Source organism: Gymnoscopelus braueri, assembly GCF_963280865.1.
Source record: "Gymnoscopelus braueri genome assembly, chromosome: 12".
Taxonomy (NCBI): Eukaryota; Metazoa; Chordata; class Actinopteri; order Myctophiformes; family Myctophidae; genus Gymnoscopelus; species Gymnoscopelus braueri.
In genome coordinates this window covers 29494450-29515536 of record NC_137614.1, presented here as the reverse complement: position 1 = coordinate 29515536, position 21087 = coordinate 29494450, and the positions used below count along the sequence as shown (strand labels likewise).

Here is a 21087-nt window from a genome sequence, read left to right as displayed (position 1 = left end):
AAAAAAAACAAAAAAAACATGTGGCCAATCTTGACAATATAGATAATGACATGTAGTAACACTGGTATGGGCCTTTAACGGACTACGCTATCTCTGAGCACTTATACAGTAAGTTTGACCTTAAGGTGGCCAAGATTAGTATGCCAGCTTCAATACAAAGTCCTCTATAGCTCTTCTTCTACAAAACACAATTTTGATTTACACTTGATCACTTCTTTGCAGCCCTTGCTATGTTTTCTCCTTTATCAATCTTTTCCATCTACTATTCCCCACCCCACTTCTGTCACCCTCCCTACATCGTGGCACTCTCACTGGGATCTCTGTCCCTTATTACAGAAAAGTGGTGATAGGTCTATCTCTCTCTCTTTGAATTATATTGTACCCTATCCACTCCACAAATCATTTGAACTGTGTGCTGCTGACTGTCTGGCACTGGAGAGAGACAGCAGTGCCAGGAGTCTCTCTATCATTGCCTGGAGGGGGCGCTAGTTTTCTGTCTTTCTTTCACTCCACCACTCCTCCCCAGCCCCCCTCTCTCTGCTGTCTTGCTCTCCCTTGCTTCCCTTCCCTCCCCCAATCACCTCTCTCTCTCTCTCTCTCTCTCTCTCTCTCTCTCTCTCTCTCTCTCTCTCTCTCTCTCTCTCTCTCTCTCTCTCTCTCTCTCTCTCTCTCTCTCTCTCTCTCTCTCCCACCTCTGCACAGCACTGCAGATCAGCCCCCCCCCTCTGCCTCCCCCGCAGTCTGCAAGTCCTTTCTTTCTTTCATACCCCCCACCCTCTCTCTCTCTCTCTGGGCAGCTGCTGACTGTTATCTCGTCTCTCCCTCTCTCTCTCTCTCTCTCTCTCTCTCTCTCTCACACACACACACACACACACACACACACACACACACACACACACACACACACACACACACACACACACACACACACACACACACACACACACTCACTCACTCACTCACTCACTCACTCACTCACTCACTCACTCACTCTCTTTCTCTCTCTCTCTCTCTCCTTCCCCCTGCCTACTCCTGCTTGTTTTATCTGTCTTCATTCCCTCTCCTCTCTCTCTCTCTCTCTCTCACACACACACACACACACACACACACACACACACACACACACACACACACACACACACACACACACACACACACACACACACACACACACACACACACACACACACACACACACACACACACACACACACACACACACACACACACACACACACACACACACACACACTCCACTGATTGTGTTATTGTCCCAGTTTGGACCCTGATCTGTGTGACCTCTAGCTGCATTGCATGAGGTGTGGGAAGAACAGGATTACTGTAAATCTTTAATTGAGTCATAGGTTCGGTTTCTTTTTTTCTCGTTTTCATAGAACTTTTTTTATTGTCAAATTATGCTCTGATTCTGCAGTTTAATTGCATGGATAGATCAAATGAGTCTGAAATCAGCTGTTCCACGGACCAGTCTGTGTTGGTCCTTGGTCTGGGTTAACGGTATTATTTACGATGACTTTGTTTTGCCACTTTCCTACAGGAGGCGCCATCAGCAACTCTGCTATACACCTCCATTACATGCTGCTCTCTCCCCACCCCCATCCCTCACCCAAAGATCTCCTCCCAGTCTCTCTCTCCCTCTATCTATGCCTAATGTATGCTCCGTCATACGGTGGTGTCGCGCGCCGAAAATTGCAGACCTACAAGCTCACAATGCGTTGCAGTTGGGTGGGACACGTTGTGAGCTTGTAGATCTGCTATTTTAGGTGTGTGCCACCGCCGTACGACAAAGTATAAATCGGGCTTACTCTCCCTCCTCTTCCTCTGTCTCTCTCGCTGCCGCTCCTCCCAACCCCCCCTTTCCTTTCCTCTCATCTGTCGGTCTCTCTCTCTCCCACCTCCCCTCCCTGTCTCCCCGTCTCCCCTTTCTCTCTCCAAGCGCTGCAGATGAGCCCTCTTTTCCTCATGCCTTTCAAGGCCTCGTGCCATTCTCCTCCCATCTCTCACCCTTTTATTCTCTCTCATTCCCTCCCTCTCTCCCTTCCTCTCTCCATCCTCCTTTTCCCGTTCACCATCTCTGCAGCTGGTGTTTGCCTTTGTCTCTCTGTGTGTGTGTGTGTGTGTGTGTGTGTGTGTGTGTGTGTGTGTGTGTGTGTGTGTGTGTGTGTGTGTGTGTGTGTGTGTGTGTGTGTGTGTGTGTGTGTGTGTGTGTGCGTGCGTGTACGTGCGTGTGTGGCGTGGAGAGACCCTGAGGTGTGTGTACATTAGTGTTCAGGTGTGTGTGCGTGTGTGTCTCTGTGTGTGTGTGTGTGTGTGGTGGGGCAGACCAGGTGGGGTGAAATGGAGAACATACTAAATTGACCTACGGTCTCTCCTCTGCCAATTAGTCTCATTCCCGTTAACCATTAAGCGCCATGTTGAGTCTCACTCTAATACTTCTTTTGTGTCTGACAGTAGGGGAAAAGCAGAGACAGGAGGGCCTCTCTCCCGTCTACAGGGGGCGCCAGTAGCTACTCCCTCTGACGCCATTACAAAAAGCTCCTCTCCTCACCCCCTTCCACCTCCCCCCCACCCCTTCCTCTCCGTCTCTCTTTCGCTCTCACGCACTGTCTCCCTCTCTTCCCCTCCCCCCTTGCTGCCTGTCTCTCTCTCTCTCCCTCCCTCCCCTTGTCTCCTTCTCTCCTTCCCCTAACTCTCCTCCTTCTGTCCCTATCGCTTCCTCTATTCTCTCTCTCTCTCTCTCTCTCTCTCTCGCTGTCTCCCTCTCCCCTCCCCCATGAAAGGCTGTTAAGCGGCTCCTTCTGCACACAGCACTGCAGATGAGGCCTCCGCCTCCCCCACAGCCTGCTAGGCCTCCCTCCAGCCTCCCCCACTCTCCCCCTTCCCCGCCCACCACTCACTAGATCTCTCCCTTCCTCCCTTCCTCCCTTCCTCCCTCACTCATTCTCTCTCCGCTTCTCCTTAAACCAGCATAGCAACACTGAGCAACTAGCGAGGGGGGTGTGTGTGTGTGTGTGTGTGTGTGTGTGTGTGGGGGGGTGTTTTCTCTCTCCCTCTCATACTCGCTCACAGGGGCAGTTTCCCTCCATTTTAGATTTCTCTCCCTTCCAAGGGAGGCAAAGGAAAGGGACATAAATGGAATGAATGCCGCATGTACCAATCTGATCTCTGTTCAGTTCACCTGGATTGGTACTGGGCTGTGCAACTTATTCAATTTGATAGACCCCCCCCATACACACACACACACTGGAAGATTGCCTGCAGTCCATGATGTGCCTCCACAAAGGGTTAAAAGCATTGCGTTCTATTTCTAACCAAAGCTGTTCTTCACCAACCATCTAATCAACAGCAACAAGCTGTATCGGTTTCTTGCGTTCAATTTGATGTTACCTTACAAGACAACTTGGTGTATTTGGCAAAGATAAAATAACCAGGCCAGAAGTAGGCTACCGGTATATACTGTATATTGTGGCTCTTTCATAAACATATACCATCTTCCTTCTCATGTACTCAAATGTACCTGAAAGCCAGAAGCACTCAAATGAGCTTCTCTGTTTCCCCCTGCCAGGTTGTCACAGGTTAAAGAAAACATTAGCCTCTTCTATTCTCGTGCACACTGCAGAGCAGTAGGTCCATGAAATCCAGATCATACATGGGCAACTGGTGGCCCAGGGGCCACATGCGGCCCCCACCTGCACTTAATGCGGCCTGCGGGTCAATATCAGAATACTGATATACAGGCATAGTTATTGATTTCAGCTGTTCCAATTCCAAACATGCAAGTTTCCATGACATTTTAATTACTAGTCCATTGTATTCAATTATATTTTTGTATGTCATGTTCATAAAGTTAATATATAAAAATAAAATGTTACACTGAATAATGATTCTTAATTAATTTATTATTGTCTCCGCCGAAGGTGGAGAATATGTTTTCGCTTTGTGTGAGCAAACATTGTTAGCCAAGCTAACATTGGGCAAGCTCCACGTGACACGTGTCAATTTGTTGACACCAATGCCTCTGATTGGCTAGAGGGACGCGTGACGAAATAAAGTTCTATAAATAGGTGTGTCACTTCAAAAAGCTTCTACTTTTTGAAGTGAGGTAAAACAGGATCAATCAGACTTGATTGGAACAGTACCTTCAGTAAGTCCAAGTCACCCGTCTGTGCGTGTGTGTTTCCCTCTGAGAACACCTAACATTGGTCAAGCAAAGGCGCAGAAGGCCAAAGCTAAGAAAGCATACTCATCTACAATTGTAACGTAGAAGAGGACTAGAGTTGAAATGATCCCACAACAAAGCCGAACTCTTAATACGTGTCAATATGTTGACATCAATGTCTCTGATTGGCTAGAGGGACGCATGACGAAATACAATCCTATAATAAAAAGGTGTGTCACTTCAAAAAGCGGTTTACGTTTTTGAAGCGAGGTAAGACAGGATCAATCAGTCTTGATTGGAACAGTATCTTCTAGTCCAAATCACCCGTCCGTGCGTGTGTGTGTCCCTTTGAGAACACCTGACATTGGTCAAGCAAAGGCGCAGAAGGCCAAAGCTAAGAAAGCATACTCATCTACAACAGTAACACAGAAGAGGACTAGAGTTGAATTGATCCCACAACAAGACCGAAATCTTAATACGTATTAATATGTTGACACCAATGCCTTTGATTGGCTAGAGGAATGCATGACGAAATACAATTCTATAAATAGGTGTGTCACTTCAAAAAACCGTTTACGTTTTTGAAGCGAGGTAAGACAGGATCAATCAGTCTTGATTGGAACAGTATCTTCTAGTCCAAATCACCCGTCCGTGCGTGTGTGTGTCCCTCTGAGAACACCTAACATTGGTCAAACAAAGGCGCAGAAGGCCAAAGCTGATCAAACACACCAATCAACTGCTGAAACTGTTCAAGACAATGAAGATGAAGAAGACAGACAAGTATTTGAACAAACCAGTCAATTATGACGACTCCCATATGATAGATTGCTTCAATGTAAACAGAGCATTGCTTCAATTAAACAGAGCTAAGAATCATAAAGAAATAATGAAATTAATCAGAGACAAAAAATCGCTAAATGACAAAAGACGAAGACTAGCCATGAATGCTTACAATATGACACAGCAAAGATTGCTACAATCTCTGGAAGAAAAAGTAGAAGAGTCTGAAGAGAACATCGAAAGGAAAAAAAGGAACTGGTCAGAGTATTTAAATAATGAAAGACAACATCAACAAGCACATAACACGAGTAAGAAGAAACGATACAGATCACAAGAATTAGAAGTTAATGAAGCTGCTCTCGCATTCTTAAAGAAGATGTCCGAAAGTGGACAATTTCTGACAATTAATATTATTGTCTGTTCTATTTTAAGGAATACGTAAATATTACGTAAATATATTAATCTTTTTTTTTCATCCTATCTTTTTTTAAACATTTTTTTAAACATTTTTTTAAACATTAGAAGACAAAATATGATTTTTAAATAATTTTTTTTGAATAAATATTTCTTTAACATACACCTTTTTATTTAACTAAAATATATATATTTTACTCTACTGTATCTCATTAGTTATTGCTATGATAATATAATTGCTATAGTCTGCTGGCGGAGACTTGTGCTCCGAGGAGCACATTTTCTAGTTACATTATGTGACTATTATGGGCTATTTGAATGATGGGGTTTACAGTACACAACTGTTGAGAGTGCAGATATGCAATGTGGCCCCTGGAGTGAGTGTGGAAATTTTGTTAACCAAACAATGGGTTAGGACACATTTTTGTTTCACCCAACCATTTGTATGGGTCACGAGTAAATATCCTTAAGTTTCATAGAAGTTTCTTAAAAAATAATTCATAGTATTTTCAAAAACTTTCAAACTTTCTTTACCCAGAAATAAAAAACGAATAAATGTTTTTCCCCTAACAATTACATTTTTTGTTCCATTAAAAAAAAATAATGAAAATGGCTTGAGCTTGTAGATCGGCTATTTTCACTGTTAAATAGGGCTGAAGTGGCTAATCCTTTGGGTCTCGGGAGAAAAGGTTTGGGAACCCCTGCTGTACATCAAAGTTGCTGTTGTGTTGGTCCAAACATCTAGTTTGTAAGGTTAATTCCTGAGATAAACAATCAATCCGTGTCCAGCCTCTCAACTACCACTATTAAACAGAGCATGCGTGGCGTGCAATATTGGCAAACAATATTGCTCTTTCCTGGAATTATCATGTGATTTCCAAGACAATGAAACAATATCATAATACAACCCACATTGATACAAATTCATTATCCATTGCCAGTGACTTGGGCTTTGAAATATTGGATATATAATTAAATAACGGATTTCTCTCTGTCATAAAGCCTGATTTATACTATGTTGCGTGCTGGTGTCCCGTGCCAAAAATAGACGATCTACAAGCTTGATGCGAGTTGAGCCATTTTCAGCTCGGAACACCATCGTATGACTAAGATACATCAGGCTTAAGACTATGATTCTTGGTGGGTGACAGACAACATGGCTGACCAACGGTCTCCTATGTGAAGTTCAAACCCAAGTAGAATTTGTTTTATAAACTATGGTGCTGTACAGGCATTATTTATAGACTCATGGATAGGTATACACAACTGCTAAGAATGTCAATGAGACCGTGACTTGTGGGACATTCTTAGGAGCAAAACAAATTAACACATTCACCATTAAAATGCTGACCAATGCCAAGCCCTTGAAATTGATTACTTTCTGACTACTGCTATGTATGATGAAGCTTGGAAACTTTGTTTTCGTTTGTGTGGGAATTGGCCCCCCCCCCCTTAGTGGCAGTCATTCTCAAAGCTAATAGTCCCCATAACAAGGTGGACAGAACACTGGAGGAAAAATTAAATAAAACATGACCATTAGCATTGTGAGAAGCACAATACAGCACTTTATTGTTCATAAATGCTTAAGTGAAAAATGAAACATAATGATAAACTAAACAAATACACACAAATTGTAAGCACACAAATGAAACACACACTGAACAGTTTCATTGGGGGAAAATGCTCTGTTGTATAGGCATTAGCAAAGTGTATCCTGTCCATTCTTGCGGGGCAAATTAAAATCAATTCAAGATGAATGATACAAAGCAACTACAGTCCAGGCTACTGAGCAAAGGACTGCAAAAGATAAAAGAAAAGAAGAAGCCCAAATGCCCCTTTAGAAGGTGTGAGAGAATACGAATATTCTGTTCTTTCAGTAGAACAAAAAAATCCTTAACTGCAAATAAAGACAGAATCAGTCAACGGCAAAAAACAAAAGCAATTCATTTTTTGTTATTCATTTGCATTTATATATAGATATATTATTTAGCAAAAAAAAAAAAAACGATGTTTTTTTGTTAAAAAATAAACTTAGAGATACAGGAAAATACCAGCCACCAAAGCGACACCTATTGTCTAGCGAAACAATATAGAACATATGAGGCTAGCTTGTACACACTTCATAGCAAATATTTTAAGAGTACATGTACAGCAACTTCTCTCCAAACATGTCTAAAAGACTGTACAAATATACACTACCTATCCCAGGATAACTACATGAAAAACCAAAGATTCTTAAGATTATCTTGTCAGCTTAAAAGCTAGTAATTAACAACAATTCAATGTTTTAAGCCACGAGTATGAGCTCGGCAGCTAAATAAACATTAAGTACTTATCTCAATGTAGTAAAGTATTTCCCCCCCCTATCGTTTGGTGTAACTTCAGTGTTGTCTTTGTACCTTCCCTCCCACTTGGGGAAGAAACACTATTAGAACTTTGCTCACAAATCTTTACATAAGTCATAGCTGCTTGTTGTGTACTGCCAAGTAGCTTTAAATTGGCCTTTAACTGTCACTGGATGGCTTGATTTGAGCGAAAGGGACGAGCCCTCTCTTTATCACTCTCGCCCGCTTTTTCAAGATTCCCATCTTGATGTGACTGGGGCGCTGGCCAGCTGAGCTCCTTTTGTTAAAGTGAGGCAGAGTTGTTGGCATGAATCAAAACCTAAAGTCACTGTGTTGACTGTGTGCGTCTTTCTGTCCATGTCTGTGCGTGTTTACAACTGTCCGTCGGTCAGACCTGCTGTTTGCCGAGCTGGGCCCTGGATTTCCCGCTTCGCGCAGAGGATGGTACGAATTTGGGAATAATGATGGGTAGACTGTCTCTGCCTTTAGCTGCCGGTCTTTCTGGGACCGCGGCGGGTCCAAAGCCATTCTCTACATGTTCCCCCTCCTCTTCATCGTCCTCTTCATCGTCATCCTCTGTGTCATCTTCTGTGTCATCTTCTGTCTCATCTTCGTCTTCATCTGATACATCCTCTAGGTCTGAAACAACCTGGGCCTCCACCCCAGCCTTCACTCCTTCCTCAACTCCTGTAAGCCTTTCGTTGCCATGGAGAGGCACCTGTCCCTCTCCCTCCATCTGACCCTCCTGCTGTTCCTCCTCGTCACTGTCAGAGTCTATGGCAATAGGCTCAGAAAGGTCCAAAGGCCTTTTCTGTTCTAAGGTGCTGTTGATTGTCTTGGTTTGGTCTCTGTTGGTGCCGTTGGGCCTGGCAACAGCCAGCTTTCCCTTTGGTGGCAGTGCCACACCGCCATTAGCAGCAATCAGTTCCCTGCGTCTGCAGAGGGCCTGTTCCGACACACCCTGACAGGTGCTGGATGTCCGCCTTTGGGCAGCATGGCCCTCATGCACAGTATAGTCCTGGTCAAATGCCAGCTCATGAGTGAGCTGGCTGACCGCATGCATATTGAATCCGAGCAGCACGCTGGCCTCCTGTGTCTCGCAGTCCTGGGTGCACTTCCTCCGCCTGTTGACAAAGTGGCTGGAGATATCCGACTTCCACAGCCATAGGCTGGCCGCCAGCTTCTCCACCTCTCGCCGCGTCGGGTATGGCTCTTCGTTGAAATAATGTGTTAGAAATGCCTTCCGCGACTCGTATGACTCGTCCTCGTGACCCTTGGGGTCGAGTGCTAGGACTACAGGTTCATCTGGGTTTTCTACAAATGTGTAGGGGCCAGTGCTGCCCAGTGGGTAGGCTCTTTCCCCTGGAGGTCCTGGCCTCCTCCGCTTTGGTTCACTGGTGACGTTGCCCTCAAAGCCAGCCCGCTTGAGGGCACTGCTCATGGCCTGGTTGACCCGAGCGGAAGGGAATGCCCGGGTCTCCTGACCATTCTGGGTTTTCCCCACTCCACGGCAGTGTACCAAGTGTAGGGTGATGGTAGAGGCAGTCATGTTACTAGTGTACACCCCTAAGCAGTGGATACACTTATAAGTCAGTTTCTTTTCAACTGGGTGGACAGTTTGAATCACCTGGTGCCTCTCCCTGAGGTGGTGGGCCAGTGCGTCTGAAATGGGGCCTTTAAGGATGGAGAAGCAGAGAGGACACAGGGTCTTACCAACATCCTTTTTGTACGGCACAGCCGTCAGTGGAGCATTCTTTGGTGGGGTGCCATCAGCACTCGGCACTGCCCTCTTGCCTGGTGTAATGGAAGCAGTGGAGGATGTTAACACGGTGGAGGTGGTGTTATTTTGGGCATGGAATGCTACAGACTCCTCGGGTGCATCCCTCATGTTGTACGTAGTGACGATAAGCTGGACATTCTTGGGGTTACCTTGCTGCAAAGTAAGGTCAAATGTCAGGGGAGAGTCTGTGCGCGGGCAGACGGTCTCATCGGGGTGCGAAAGCCGCATGTGGGCCACCATCTTCTCCACGTCATTGAAGGTGGCACGGCAGTGCGGGCAGGACAGGCCGTGGATCAGCATGTGGTTGAGCAGGGTGTCACTGGGCAGATAGCGGTTGCAGTAGAGACACTTGCTGGTGAAGTTGTGGATCTTCATGATGTAGTTGGCCACTGCAGGCACCTTCTCCGCTTTGTGCTCCTTCTCAAAGTGAGAGCTGTACACATTCTCAGGGAAGAGCTCGTTGCAGATGGTGCAGATTTTCCACTTCTGTGTGTATGATGTGCCAAGGAGGGAGGAAGGGCCACCTTTCTTGCCCGTGACAGAGGCTACAGTGGTGGCAGCCGCCTGGACGCGGGAACCCAATGGGTTGGATTTGAGAGACGACGAGGCATTGACTACGATGGGACTACGCATGCCACCAGACATTAGCTGCTTTGCTGCCTGAGACTGCTGGGGCATTGAAACCTGGGCATTCCCTGGTAAAGTGATCCTCACCTGCTGCCCACCGATAGAGAATGACTGAGTTGTCCCGGGCTTCAAACCCAAAGTGTTCTGCTTCAGTCCAGCTAGAAGACCTTGTGAGTTGATGCCCATTTTTGATGGGATGACAATTCTGCCCATTTGTGTACTGAGCGGCCGGGTAGAGGCCATTACTGCACCTTTGGGACCCATCCCAATAATGGTCTTGTCCCCCAGGGTTTTGGGGGGGAGCAAGATGAGGTTGGACTTGGGGCGCGGGACCACAACGTTGGTATGTCCGATCATGGCAGTCACCTGGTAGCCAATCCTCTCATGGTCCTCGATGACATGCTGCACGAGTGCCTCATAGGTCCTTGGCACAAACAAACACTTCTTGCAGTGGATCTGGTTACTGGAGGCATTGTTTACATTGTTTGTGTTGTTACTGGCGTTGCTGCCTGTGCCGGCAGCTTCCGCCGTGCCTCCATTTTGCGTGGTCTTCTCCCCCGGTTTGACCAGGTAGGGCTGCGCCACATGCTGAAAGTGTTCGCGGTAGATGTGTTTTCTCACCACATTGTACAAAGGGTCCCTATAAGTGCACTTCTTGCAGTAGTACACCGCCTGCTCCACGCCGTCCCCGCTCCTCTTCAGCATGCCATCCTTCATCATCATCCCCGCCACTCCGGGCACCATGCCGCCGGTGCCCGGCCGCATCGAGTTGTTGGGCATGTGGAAGAGTTTGATGTGCGTCTCCAGGGTTTTCTTGTTGCCATTGTAGGTGCAGTAGGGGCAGTTGAGCAGGATGCGGCTCTCGAAGTCCTCGCTGTGGACATTACGGAAGTGGCTCTTGTAAGCTGAGAAGTACTTGGAGGAGAAAGGGCAGCCGGAACAGCAGAAAGGCTTCGATCGGTATTCCTGGATATAACGTACACAAGATGGAGAAAAGAGGTCAGTCCTTTACATCAGTTTCTTAATTTTTTGTGTTCTATATTTTATGTTGCTGTTGTATTATTTTGTAGTCTTTAATAGTTAAAAAAAAACATGCTCTGTGTACCGTTGTCGTTTTATCTTTGTATGTTTAGTTTTAGTTTAGTTTGTTTTTATCTGGTTGATGTTGTTTTGTCTGTTAAATATTTTGTCTTAATGTATGAAGTGTATTTCGTAATTTGCAGACCCCCTTGAAAACGAGATGGTTCATCTCAAGGGGTTATTCCCAATAAAGAATTTCAGGCAAACAAACACACACAATATCTTAACACATTGATTGCCTAGATCGAGTTAACTCGTTTTTAGAATCCATCGCTTGATTGCCTAGATCGAGTTAACTCGTTTTTACATTTTTTGGGGAAAATTCCACAAGGGGCGACCTAACACAGCTTTGGAATGATCGATCGTCTCTCAGAGAAGAAAAATGTGGATGTGACATCATTCCAAAAAACGTCACTTCCATCCGCCCCAATGATGGGATTTTCAGAAAAACGGCTGTAACTCAGTTTCTTTTTTTCCCATTGAAAACCACCCGTTTTCAGCGGACCAAAGTTCCAAAATGGCGGATCGCGGTTGGAAACTTGTCGTTCCCATGGATACACAGATCCTTCCGTCTACTCACAGGAAACTTTTTCCGTGTGTTTTTTTTACACAATGTCGGTTCCACGGCGTTTCAAATATCATCGGATTGAGGTAATTATACGCCGGCACGGGGATAGAAAACTATGTTTAATATCTTGGCAATCAATGTGTTAATACATCTGTAAGCTTGAAGGTGTTGCACACACCTGGACTTTAGTGTGTGATGGCTCCCACATGCACACATCATCCCAATTTGTGTGTTTGATGTAGACATCAGGGGGTCTATAGTCTTTATAGTCCTATTGGAGACAGAAAAACAGGTAAGCTCTGATTAATACATTATTCAAAAGCAAACGCAAAAGCAAAGCAAAGATTTTTCAAATGACAGCATGACATCTGACATTTCTCTTACTTCAGTTAAAAGACTTCAGGATGCAAAATTGCGCTAAAGGGATGTGGAATTGTGGATAATCAAATGTAGCAAGCAAATTATACAAAATGTATTCAGGGCTATCAGGGCCTGAAATGTGGAGCTGTCAACATAATGCTTTATTTTAGCAGGTAAACACACAGTGACAGTCAATTTATAGTAAACAAATGTCCCTCTTGTGTATTAAACCAAACCACATTACACCAAAGCCATTTTCCTAACCAAAATGTAAATTTCATCACACAAGATTTGATGCATCCAAAATGTTTACCATGTGCCATGTCCAAAACTTCTAATTTCCATGCCAAACCCCCAAAAAATAAATTATTGGTGATGGCAATGCAAAGCCTCTTAAAGAGCCATGGAGCCCTTTGACAGGTCAAACAAAACATTTGACCTCTCTTTAGTTAGTTAGTTGTGGCTATAACAAGCCAGGGGAGCATGCATCTATTAACAGACAACAGCAAGTAAATAGGATGATTGCACATTAAAATATAATTATGGAAATCCAAATCAGAGTATCTCAAACAATTGTGCGTATAACACCATTTTGTGTTTCGTCTCTATTAATTCAGCAGTGGCAGCCCTAACCCCCAGCGCAGAACATTTACCCCCCCCCCCCCCCCCCCCCCCCCCCGACTATGAGAACCATAATGTTTAACTCATTAGGTGTCATTATGGCTCACATGAAACAAATATGTTTGGAGAGTAATGTGTATCAACATAAGTTTTTCAGAAAACTGATTTAGAAGACATTTTTAGAATCTGCCTCAGATCTAAATGGGCAAAACAGGAACTGCAGGTGATGCTGGGAATGGGTCTGTGAGAAAACTCACATCCCACAACCGTAGACGCAACATTTAACCCATTAAGACCTGGAACGCATCTGTGTCATTTTTTTATTTGAGCTAAAAAGCATTATTTTACACTTTGGCCATTCAAAAATAGCAGATCTACAAGCTCATAGCGCGGCACCGAGTGCCACGCTACGAGCATGTAGATCTGCTATTTTTGAAAAATCTTGAAAATGTGTGCAAATCTTTGAATATATATTCTTTTAAAGCAAACATTTTTTAACTCAAATCTTTGCTTCTGGGGGTCCCTGGAACAAAATGTTTTGAGATGGGGGTCCGCGGCCAAATTCATATCGTTTTGGGGGTCCTTGACATGAAAAGGTTTGAGCACTACTGACATACGTTTTTCAGAATACTGTTGGAATTTAGAAGACATTTGTAGAATCGGCTTCAGATCTTAATGGGTTAAAACTAAATAGTAAATTATTACTTTTTTTTGCAGCATGCTCACTGAACAAAAAACGTTTTGAAGGATGGTGTGGGCAATGGCATCACTATGACAGTACTCGAACGTTTGTTGTACTCACCTCTATGTGGTCTCTGCAAAATTCCAGGCCAATGTCTCCCAGGACCCTCTTGACATTCTTCCTAGCTTTTCGTAGGCTGGTCAGGTTATTGACAGGGAGCTGGAACATGTTGCCCACCTGGGGAGCACAAACACAGAGAGACGGCGTGTCAGCAACAAGTTGGAAGCATTACACAAGTCAACAGGTAAGAGTTTGGACAGGTGCCTGTAGCAGTCAACTGTCAGCGGGCCGGCAAGTCAGTAAGCAAACGTTCTGTTGAAGAGGACTTCTTACAGGACATAATTGACCTATTGTATCACCTGCTAGGAAGCCATATGCATAGCCTACAGATTTGTATTCACAATACAGTGCTGTATCAACCTCCGAGCCTCGTCCAGGTGTCATCATCACAAACAGCTGTGCTCAGCCATATGTGAGCAACAGGTAAGATGACAACATCTGTGGGTCTAATGTGATAGTCACATCTGGAGGAGGACATGTTATAATGCTACACTCAAGGCTGGGCTTTTAAAATTGTCCCTTCTGCCTAAAGGCCCAACCTTATCTACCAGTAGATCAAAAAGACATGGTTGCCCACCTCTGCTGTAAAGGTTTTCTGTAGGCTTGTGAGGCTTAATTATGATTCTGTACTGAGGGGTCAGACAGAGGGCTACGTCATCATATACCTTACATGCCCGTCTTCACAAATTAAACTAGGTGTGTAGGGGCTACTTGGTCCTCATGGACTGCTTAGTTGGGTCGCTTTGCTAATCTCTCAAACCTTCTCTTCACCACCATGAACGAATGCACAACACAGCCTTTGCAGAACTACGAATCACTTGGTATGCTGTAGGCAGCTACGATGTAGCAACAGAAACATCTCAACCCGGAAACATAACTCAGCCTTTAGTCAAACTTGAGTTAAGTAGTATGACTATCATAGTATGACTATAGTAGTTACTATCACTGAAATTACGAAAGCCCCCGCGATATCTCCTGAGAACGTGGAATAAGATGTAGGCTATTTCTAAGAAGCAAAAGCATACTCAGTATGAAACATTTAAGACATCATTATTGCACCACATCTGAAAACTCAAACCGCTTCAGACTCTACCTCACCCCCAACACTCCTTATTACTCATATCACTTCAGTTCTTGTTGCCTATTTTTTACTGGATGGCTCCTAGGGGGCAAGTCGTCTAGAATAGTGTGTGTGTGTGTCCAGTGTCCACAGCTAATATTGCTGACCAAATTTCTGCAACTTTGTGCATGTTGTCAGTAAGCCATGGAAGTAAATCCTGAATATTTTTCACATAGTGCAAGTGCAAAACAAAATTAATTGTCCATAAATTCTAAGAATGTTGTTTAATAGAAAGATATGTTGTTTAGACAGATGCTAGGTTTTACCTGGTATCCTGGCTACTTTGTAGCACTTACGTTTAATTGTTTTCTTTTCATTCCATTTACGTGATGCCATTTACTCTGATCTTGCACTTGGTAAGAGCGTTTGCTTAATGCCTACATTGTACACCATGTTATTTTAAGCAACAAACTTTTGTTTTTTTAGCTCCTCTGCCACATTAACTAAAGCTTGGCCAAAACAAGTTAGCCACAGCTGCACTGCACGATATTCTCCTCATAACATAATTATTGTGATACTTGTTTGCATGGCACTGCCCAAACAATTAATTTGTTAACCTAGGCTAGAAAGCCCACTGTCAACTCAAGACCTCAGGCTCTAGACTAGAACCAGATTGATGTTATTTGACGACATCGGTATCAGCATTTATGCAACCTATTTGCCCTGATTTGTAACCACTTTCAACCTGGTGTCCCTATTTTGAGCATGTCATTATAGGAGAAATGCTAGCCGATCTACTAGCTCACGTCTTGCGACGTGTTGTGAGATTGTAGATTGGCTATTTTTGAAAGATGTGTTTTGAAGGAGTGTTTATTTGTATTTATTTTTGCCCATATGTTACATGTTCTCAAATATAAACTTTAATCAAACGTACATCTTTTTTAATATTTTTTTTGAAATAAAAAAAAAAAGGAAAAAAGTTATCGAAAAAACACGGCCCCCTCACGTATTAGGAGGGCAGGGTGAGTCACCAGAACCAAGGACGGGTGTTTTCGATGAATCTAACATGTTAAAAATGGAGTTTGAAGTTATAATGGGTTTGTATAGGAAGGGGGCGTGTCTGATAAAATGAATATCAAATATCTAAATACTGAATCAAGCAACTTAAAAACGGTCTGGGGGGCTCACAAAAGCCTCAGTAGACAACAAAATGACCCAAAGTTTTTTTGAAAGTGAAATATCCCTTTAATTGATTAGTTCAGTACCCATTATCATAGTACTTGTAGGCCAGTCTATGACATCAGTACTCCGACGTCATATTGATGACATCAGGGATCTCCATATATGGGCATAAAAGAGACACAAACAGACAGACGGAACAAGAGATCTCCATATATATATATCACCGAATGAAATAACCGCTCTAACCTATGTGGACTACTTCGAAACTCCCGTGGCCAGCGGTCATTATCACCTCAATAGTCACACAGAAGCCTTCACCTCAGACGCCACTTTATCACATGAAAAATGTGATTAAAATAATATTATAATGGACTCTATCCCTTGTGAATACATTACATGCATGTTGCATTCCAAGTTGGACACTTTCTATAAGATCTGGGATCCATATTTAGTCTATGTTGGACCTACACTGTCCGCCACTGTGCTTGGGGGATTTCCACACCAATCTTTGCCTCCCTGTATGCCAGCATTCTGTCTTACTAATGTCTTCGTGCTACTGGTAACTACTGTTTTCACAAATGCCATTTTAATTGTACATGGTGTCGATCCTTTTTTTGTTAAGAGGCTATTGATGGCCAGGAGGCGATTCCTTCTTTCGTATTCTTGCTATGTCTTTGAACACTTCGTTTTTTTTTCATTTTATAATATTGTGTCTGAGCTGTTTTGTTGTGGTTTGTTTTTATGTTTATATTTTGTATGTTTATCCCATTTTGGGGTTCCTGTTGCTATGTACAGTATAGCGCAACATATTTTTTTTATAACTATTCATTATATTATTTAAGTTTTTCAGAAAACAGGATTTAGAAGGCGTTTTCAGAATCGGCCTCAGGTCTAAATGGGTTATTCAAATATATTTTGCAAAAAAAGGGGGAAAAAAAGCTATTGAAGTTGAAGACCACATCCCCCCAGACCCTCCTCCGGCGTGTCAGATATGCTACCTCGGATGGTTAGTAGATGGTATACAATTTTTCTGGAACAGTATACTACGTATATAGTGTAATGCGGTAGAACACACCACTGGAGCCTACCAACTTTGCACTCTGTCAGACGGTTCTCAAGATATATGGGGATATTCGGACACGCACGCAGAGATTTCAGTCAAAACAATGATAATCGTGGTTTAGGATTCTACTAAATCGGGATAGTCACTGGACCCAACCATCTGGCATCGGTCAGACTCTACTCTAGACTATGTGAGTTGGGCCTAGCCAAGACCCACTTGGCTCTTAAGTGGAAAAAAGGCTATTCAGAAAGGTTGAAAATAGACTGATTGAGTCCAAGCTAAAATCAAACTTTTGAAAAGTCCCTAAGACATAACCAACAGGTTAGTGTTATCACCTTCAACAGGCCGCTTCATTAGCCAACCTTACGAGAAGGTCTTACTCACTGTCAGCATAATGGGTATGGGTACTAACTGCTTAGCTCAGTGTGGTAACTTTCCTGTGGATTCAAAAACATGTACAAGCTAATAGTTAGCTTGTACATGTTTAAGCACTAGAAACATGAACACCTGGAAATGTGCCATGGTGGACAAGATCATCTTATAAAGCTTCCTGTAGTAACTTAAGGTCAAAGGTCAATGATACACTATGACCACATTAGCAGCTTAGTGACAACGGCCAGCTTGGCTCCCAACAATTACCTCCTACCTCTGCCATTTCCCTTCTAGAAACTGCCACAAAAGAGACAGTAGAATTGTATGGTTAGACTCACCATAGGACTGGTGATGAGCTGAATGCTGTGTGTGTGTGTGTGTGTGTGTGTGTGTGTGTGTGTGTGTGTACACACACTGTGTAGTTGTCTGTCTGTCTGTCTGTCTGACTGACTGACTTCCTTGCTTGCCGTCTGTCTCACATTCAGACAAATAGAGAGGCAGGGTTGGGCGAGAGAGATACACACCCTCGCCCACTTCCCCTCTCCCCCTCCCGTTTCCTCCCACTACTTATAGATGGCGCTAGAGAGCAGCTGACTCCATTATGTAAGGCTCCCTTTACTCTGCCTGCCCCCTTTTCTCCCTGCCTGGCTATGCAATCACAGAATGGCGCCTCCTATTGAGTCAGCAGCAGCCTCTACAATATGTCTGCAGTGGAGGGGGAGGGGAGGGGAGAAGGAGGGCTGTTGGGAGGGAGGGAGGGAGAGAGGGCTGTTGGAGAGAGGGCTGTTGGGAGGGAGGGAGGGCTGTTGGGAGGGAGGGAGGGCTGTTGGGAGGGTGGGAGGGAGGGAGGGAGGGAGAAAAGCAGAGAGATGAAGGGGGGGAGTGAGTGAGTGAGAGAGTGAGAGGATGAGTAGAGAGGGAGGGGGAGTGAGGGAGAGGATGAGTAGAGAGGGAGGGGGAGTGAGGGAGATGAGGAGAGAGAGAGGGGAGGGCGAGCGAGCGAGGGAGGGTAGAAGGGAAGGAGTTAAGGAGATGAGGAAGGGAGAGGACAGTGCGAGAGCGAGGGAAGTGGAGAGAGAGGGGGAGGGGAGGCAGAGAGACCTGTGAGCAGGGAGGGAGGGTGAGGGAGGGAGAGAAGGAAGAGGGGGAGGGGAGGCAGAGAGAGAAGAGGGTAAGACGAGGGAGGGAGGGAGGGAGAGGGTGAGACGAGGGAGGGAGGGAGGGAGGGAGAGGGTGAGACGAGGGAGGGAGGGAGGGAGGGAGGGAGAGGGTGAGACGAGGGAGGGAGGGAGGGAGAGAGAGGGTGAGACGAGGGAGGGAGGGAGGGAGGGAGGACTAGACAGACAGGGAGGGGAGCAGAGGGGAGAAAGGAAAGGACTCGAGAGGAAGGAGAGAAAACAGCCAAGGAGAGACTGAGTAGGAGGAGAGGGAGAGAGGGAAGGAAGGACTGAGGGAGGCAAAAGGAGAAGCTGGCAGAACAAGAGTTTTTCCTCTCTCACTCTTTGGAGAAAAGGAGAAGATAGGAAGGGCCTTCACACCTTCAACTGTGTAATGCCCAGCCAATAACATCATCATGATGATGATGATCCTATACGTCTCAAGGTTTTTTCAGGGAAAGAATAATGGTCTCACCAGTGACATGACATTCAATTTGACTTCAGATAGCCTACTTGATGTTCAACTTGGCAAGACACAAATGAGCTACATCTCAAGGGCTGGGGGCAACACGTTCTGGACCCTTTCTAATCTAGGATAGGTGTGTCACTTGACAAAGCACTTATCCACACACAGTGCACACTAATAACTGAAGGCGTGTGTGTGTGTGTGTGTGTGTGTGTGTGTGTGTGTGTGTGTGTGTGTGTGTGTGTGTGTGTGTTGGGGGGTGTGTGTGTGTGTGTGGGGGGGGGGGGGGTGGTGTGTGTGTGGGGTGGGGGGGGGGGGTGTGTGTGGGTGTGTGTGTGGGTGTGTGTGTGTGTGTGTGTGTGTGTGTGTGTGTGTGTGTGTGTGGGGGGGGGTAGACATGATCCACTTGACTTGACCAGGTGACATCCCGGTATCAAACGTGAGGTGAGAGAGCATCACGACCCCGATGTCACCTGCAGCCCGCACACAGTTGTCGAACTCGTGCTGATCAGATCATGTATCCCTTATTATATATATTCACCCTGTGTTTATTATTAAAATCTACTTTGTAATAAGAGAGCGGCCTTAGTTATTACACTCACTAAAAACTATCGTTAGAATGGTCGATTTGCCGACATTTAAGAAAAGAAAACACAGTAACGTTTCTGTCTTCGCAACTAAACATTTACAAAAATGTTCAGAGGGTTTAAGAGAGACAGGTCTCCTAAAGCCCTGCCCACCAGCGTTACTGTATTACATGTAATGAATGTGATGTTAATCAACATCTGGCAGGAATGGATCCATAGCTGATACTGACAAAGAACACTACGAGCTAGGTTTAGCGTGCTAAGCTAACTCCGGGGGCTAACAACATGGGCTTTAAAAACAATAAAAAATAAATAAAACTAACACAGTTCTCGGTGTTCCTTAACGTTACTTTATTCGCAACACAAAACATGCGCCTGTTCGGGTCCCACACTCCACCGCGAGAAAGAACGCGATTATTTCACACTTTGCGATCGTTTTTCCAACCCCATTCGCCTTTAGAAAATACAAGCCTAAAAGCCCGATTTACACTTCCGTCGTCGGACGGTGTCGCGGGCCGAAAATGGCAGATCTACAAGCTCACAGCGCATAGCGGATGCAACGCGCTGTGGGCTTGTTGATCGGCCATTTTCGGAAGCGCAGCACCGCCGTACGGGCGAAGCACAAACCCGGGGCTTAACGTGTGACAGCCCAAGTTACCCCCGTATAGCATTTTTTAGCTCCGCATCACGATCAACCAACTGCTAACCGACGGTAGCTCTGCTTTCAACTTTACCTGATTCTTTCAGATCCAATAGATCCCAGTGATCACACCTCAGTCAGAATACCTGAGGGACGCTCTCTCTAGCCTCTCCTCTCCTACTAGTATTCCTTCCAGTGGTCGCAGACTGCCTGCCAGGGGGGGGAGAACCACCTCCTGAACCTTCCTCTCCCTCGCCGACACACCGGGGGGGGATCAGATGTGTGTGTGTGTCCTGGTCGGCAGCAGAACGGGGATGGATGGAGGGGAGCGGTGGTAGACCCACTAAAACCTCATTAGCTCAATAAAAACCTCCATTCCGTCGGCATGACGACGACAGCGTACAGACAGAGGGCTTGTTGTTGGTCGAACACGGACGGCCCTCCCTCTTCAAAAACAATAAATATTGTGTGAACTCTGCCTATGGTTGTTGAGCTACTGATAATACGTTTCCATTCTGTTGTTCACTGACAAGACAAGACAATACACCCCTCCTAGCCTAGAAGCTGCCCGATCCAAAATGGCGCAAATGAAAGGGCGGAAGTGACATATGTTTGATTAGCATAAAAAAAAAACTCATTGTGAGCTCTTCGGGGGTCCGCTCATTAAACACGGTTAATTGGTCCGTTTTCCAATTAAGCCAGTTAATTAAGAGACCCAACCGCGTCGTAAGCTATCGTGTGTGTCTGTAACTGCGGTAGGTCGTCTAACACACCTCGTTCGCCTACCAGACGCCTACTTTCTAAAGGGGTAAACAACAAGCCAAAGATGTAATGACGGAGTTCGGTCAATAGCAGGCGCCCTCCTGTTTGAGCCTAGCGCATGCGTTGTGTGACTACATCTGGCGCCCTCCCCTGCAGAGGGTCGGATGTACACACTGCCTCAGCACACACACACACACACACACACACACACACACACACACACACACACACACACACACACACA

At 45.1% G+C, this 21087-nt stretch overlaps 1 protein-coding gene across 1 annotated transcript; it reads right to left on the bottom strand.

Annotated features, from left to right (window-relative positions):
- Positions 1-6913: 6913 nt before the first annotated feature.
- Positions 6914-20882, bottom strand: adnpb (activity-dependent neuroprotector homeobox b). Its single transcript, XM_080445273.1, has 4 exons — positions 20176-20882; positions 13555-13671; positions 11950-12042; positions 6914-11089 (listed from the first exon to the last, which is right to left on the bottom strand). The coding sequence occupies exons 2-4, from the start codon at positions 13660-13662 to the stop codon at positions 8105-8107; spliced, it is 3186 nt and encodes a 1061-aa protein (XP_080301399.1). The 5' UTR covers positions 13663-13671; positions 20176-20882; the 3' UTR covers positions 6914-8104.
- Between the last annotated feature and the right edge of the window lie 205 nt (positions 20883-21087).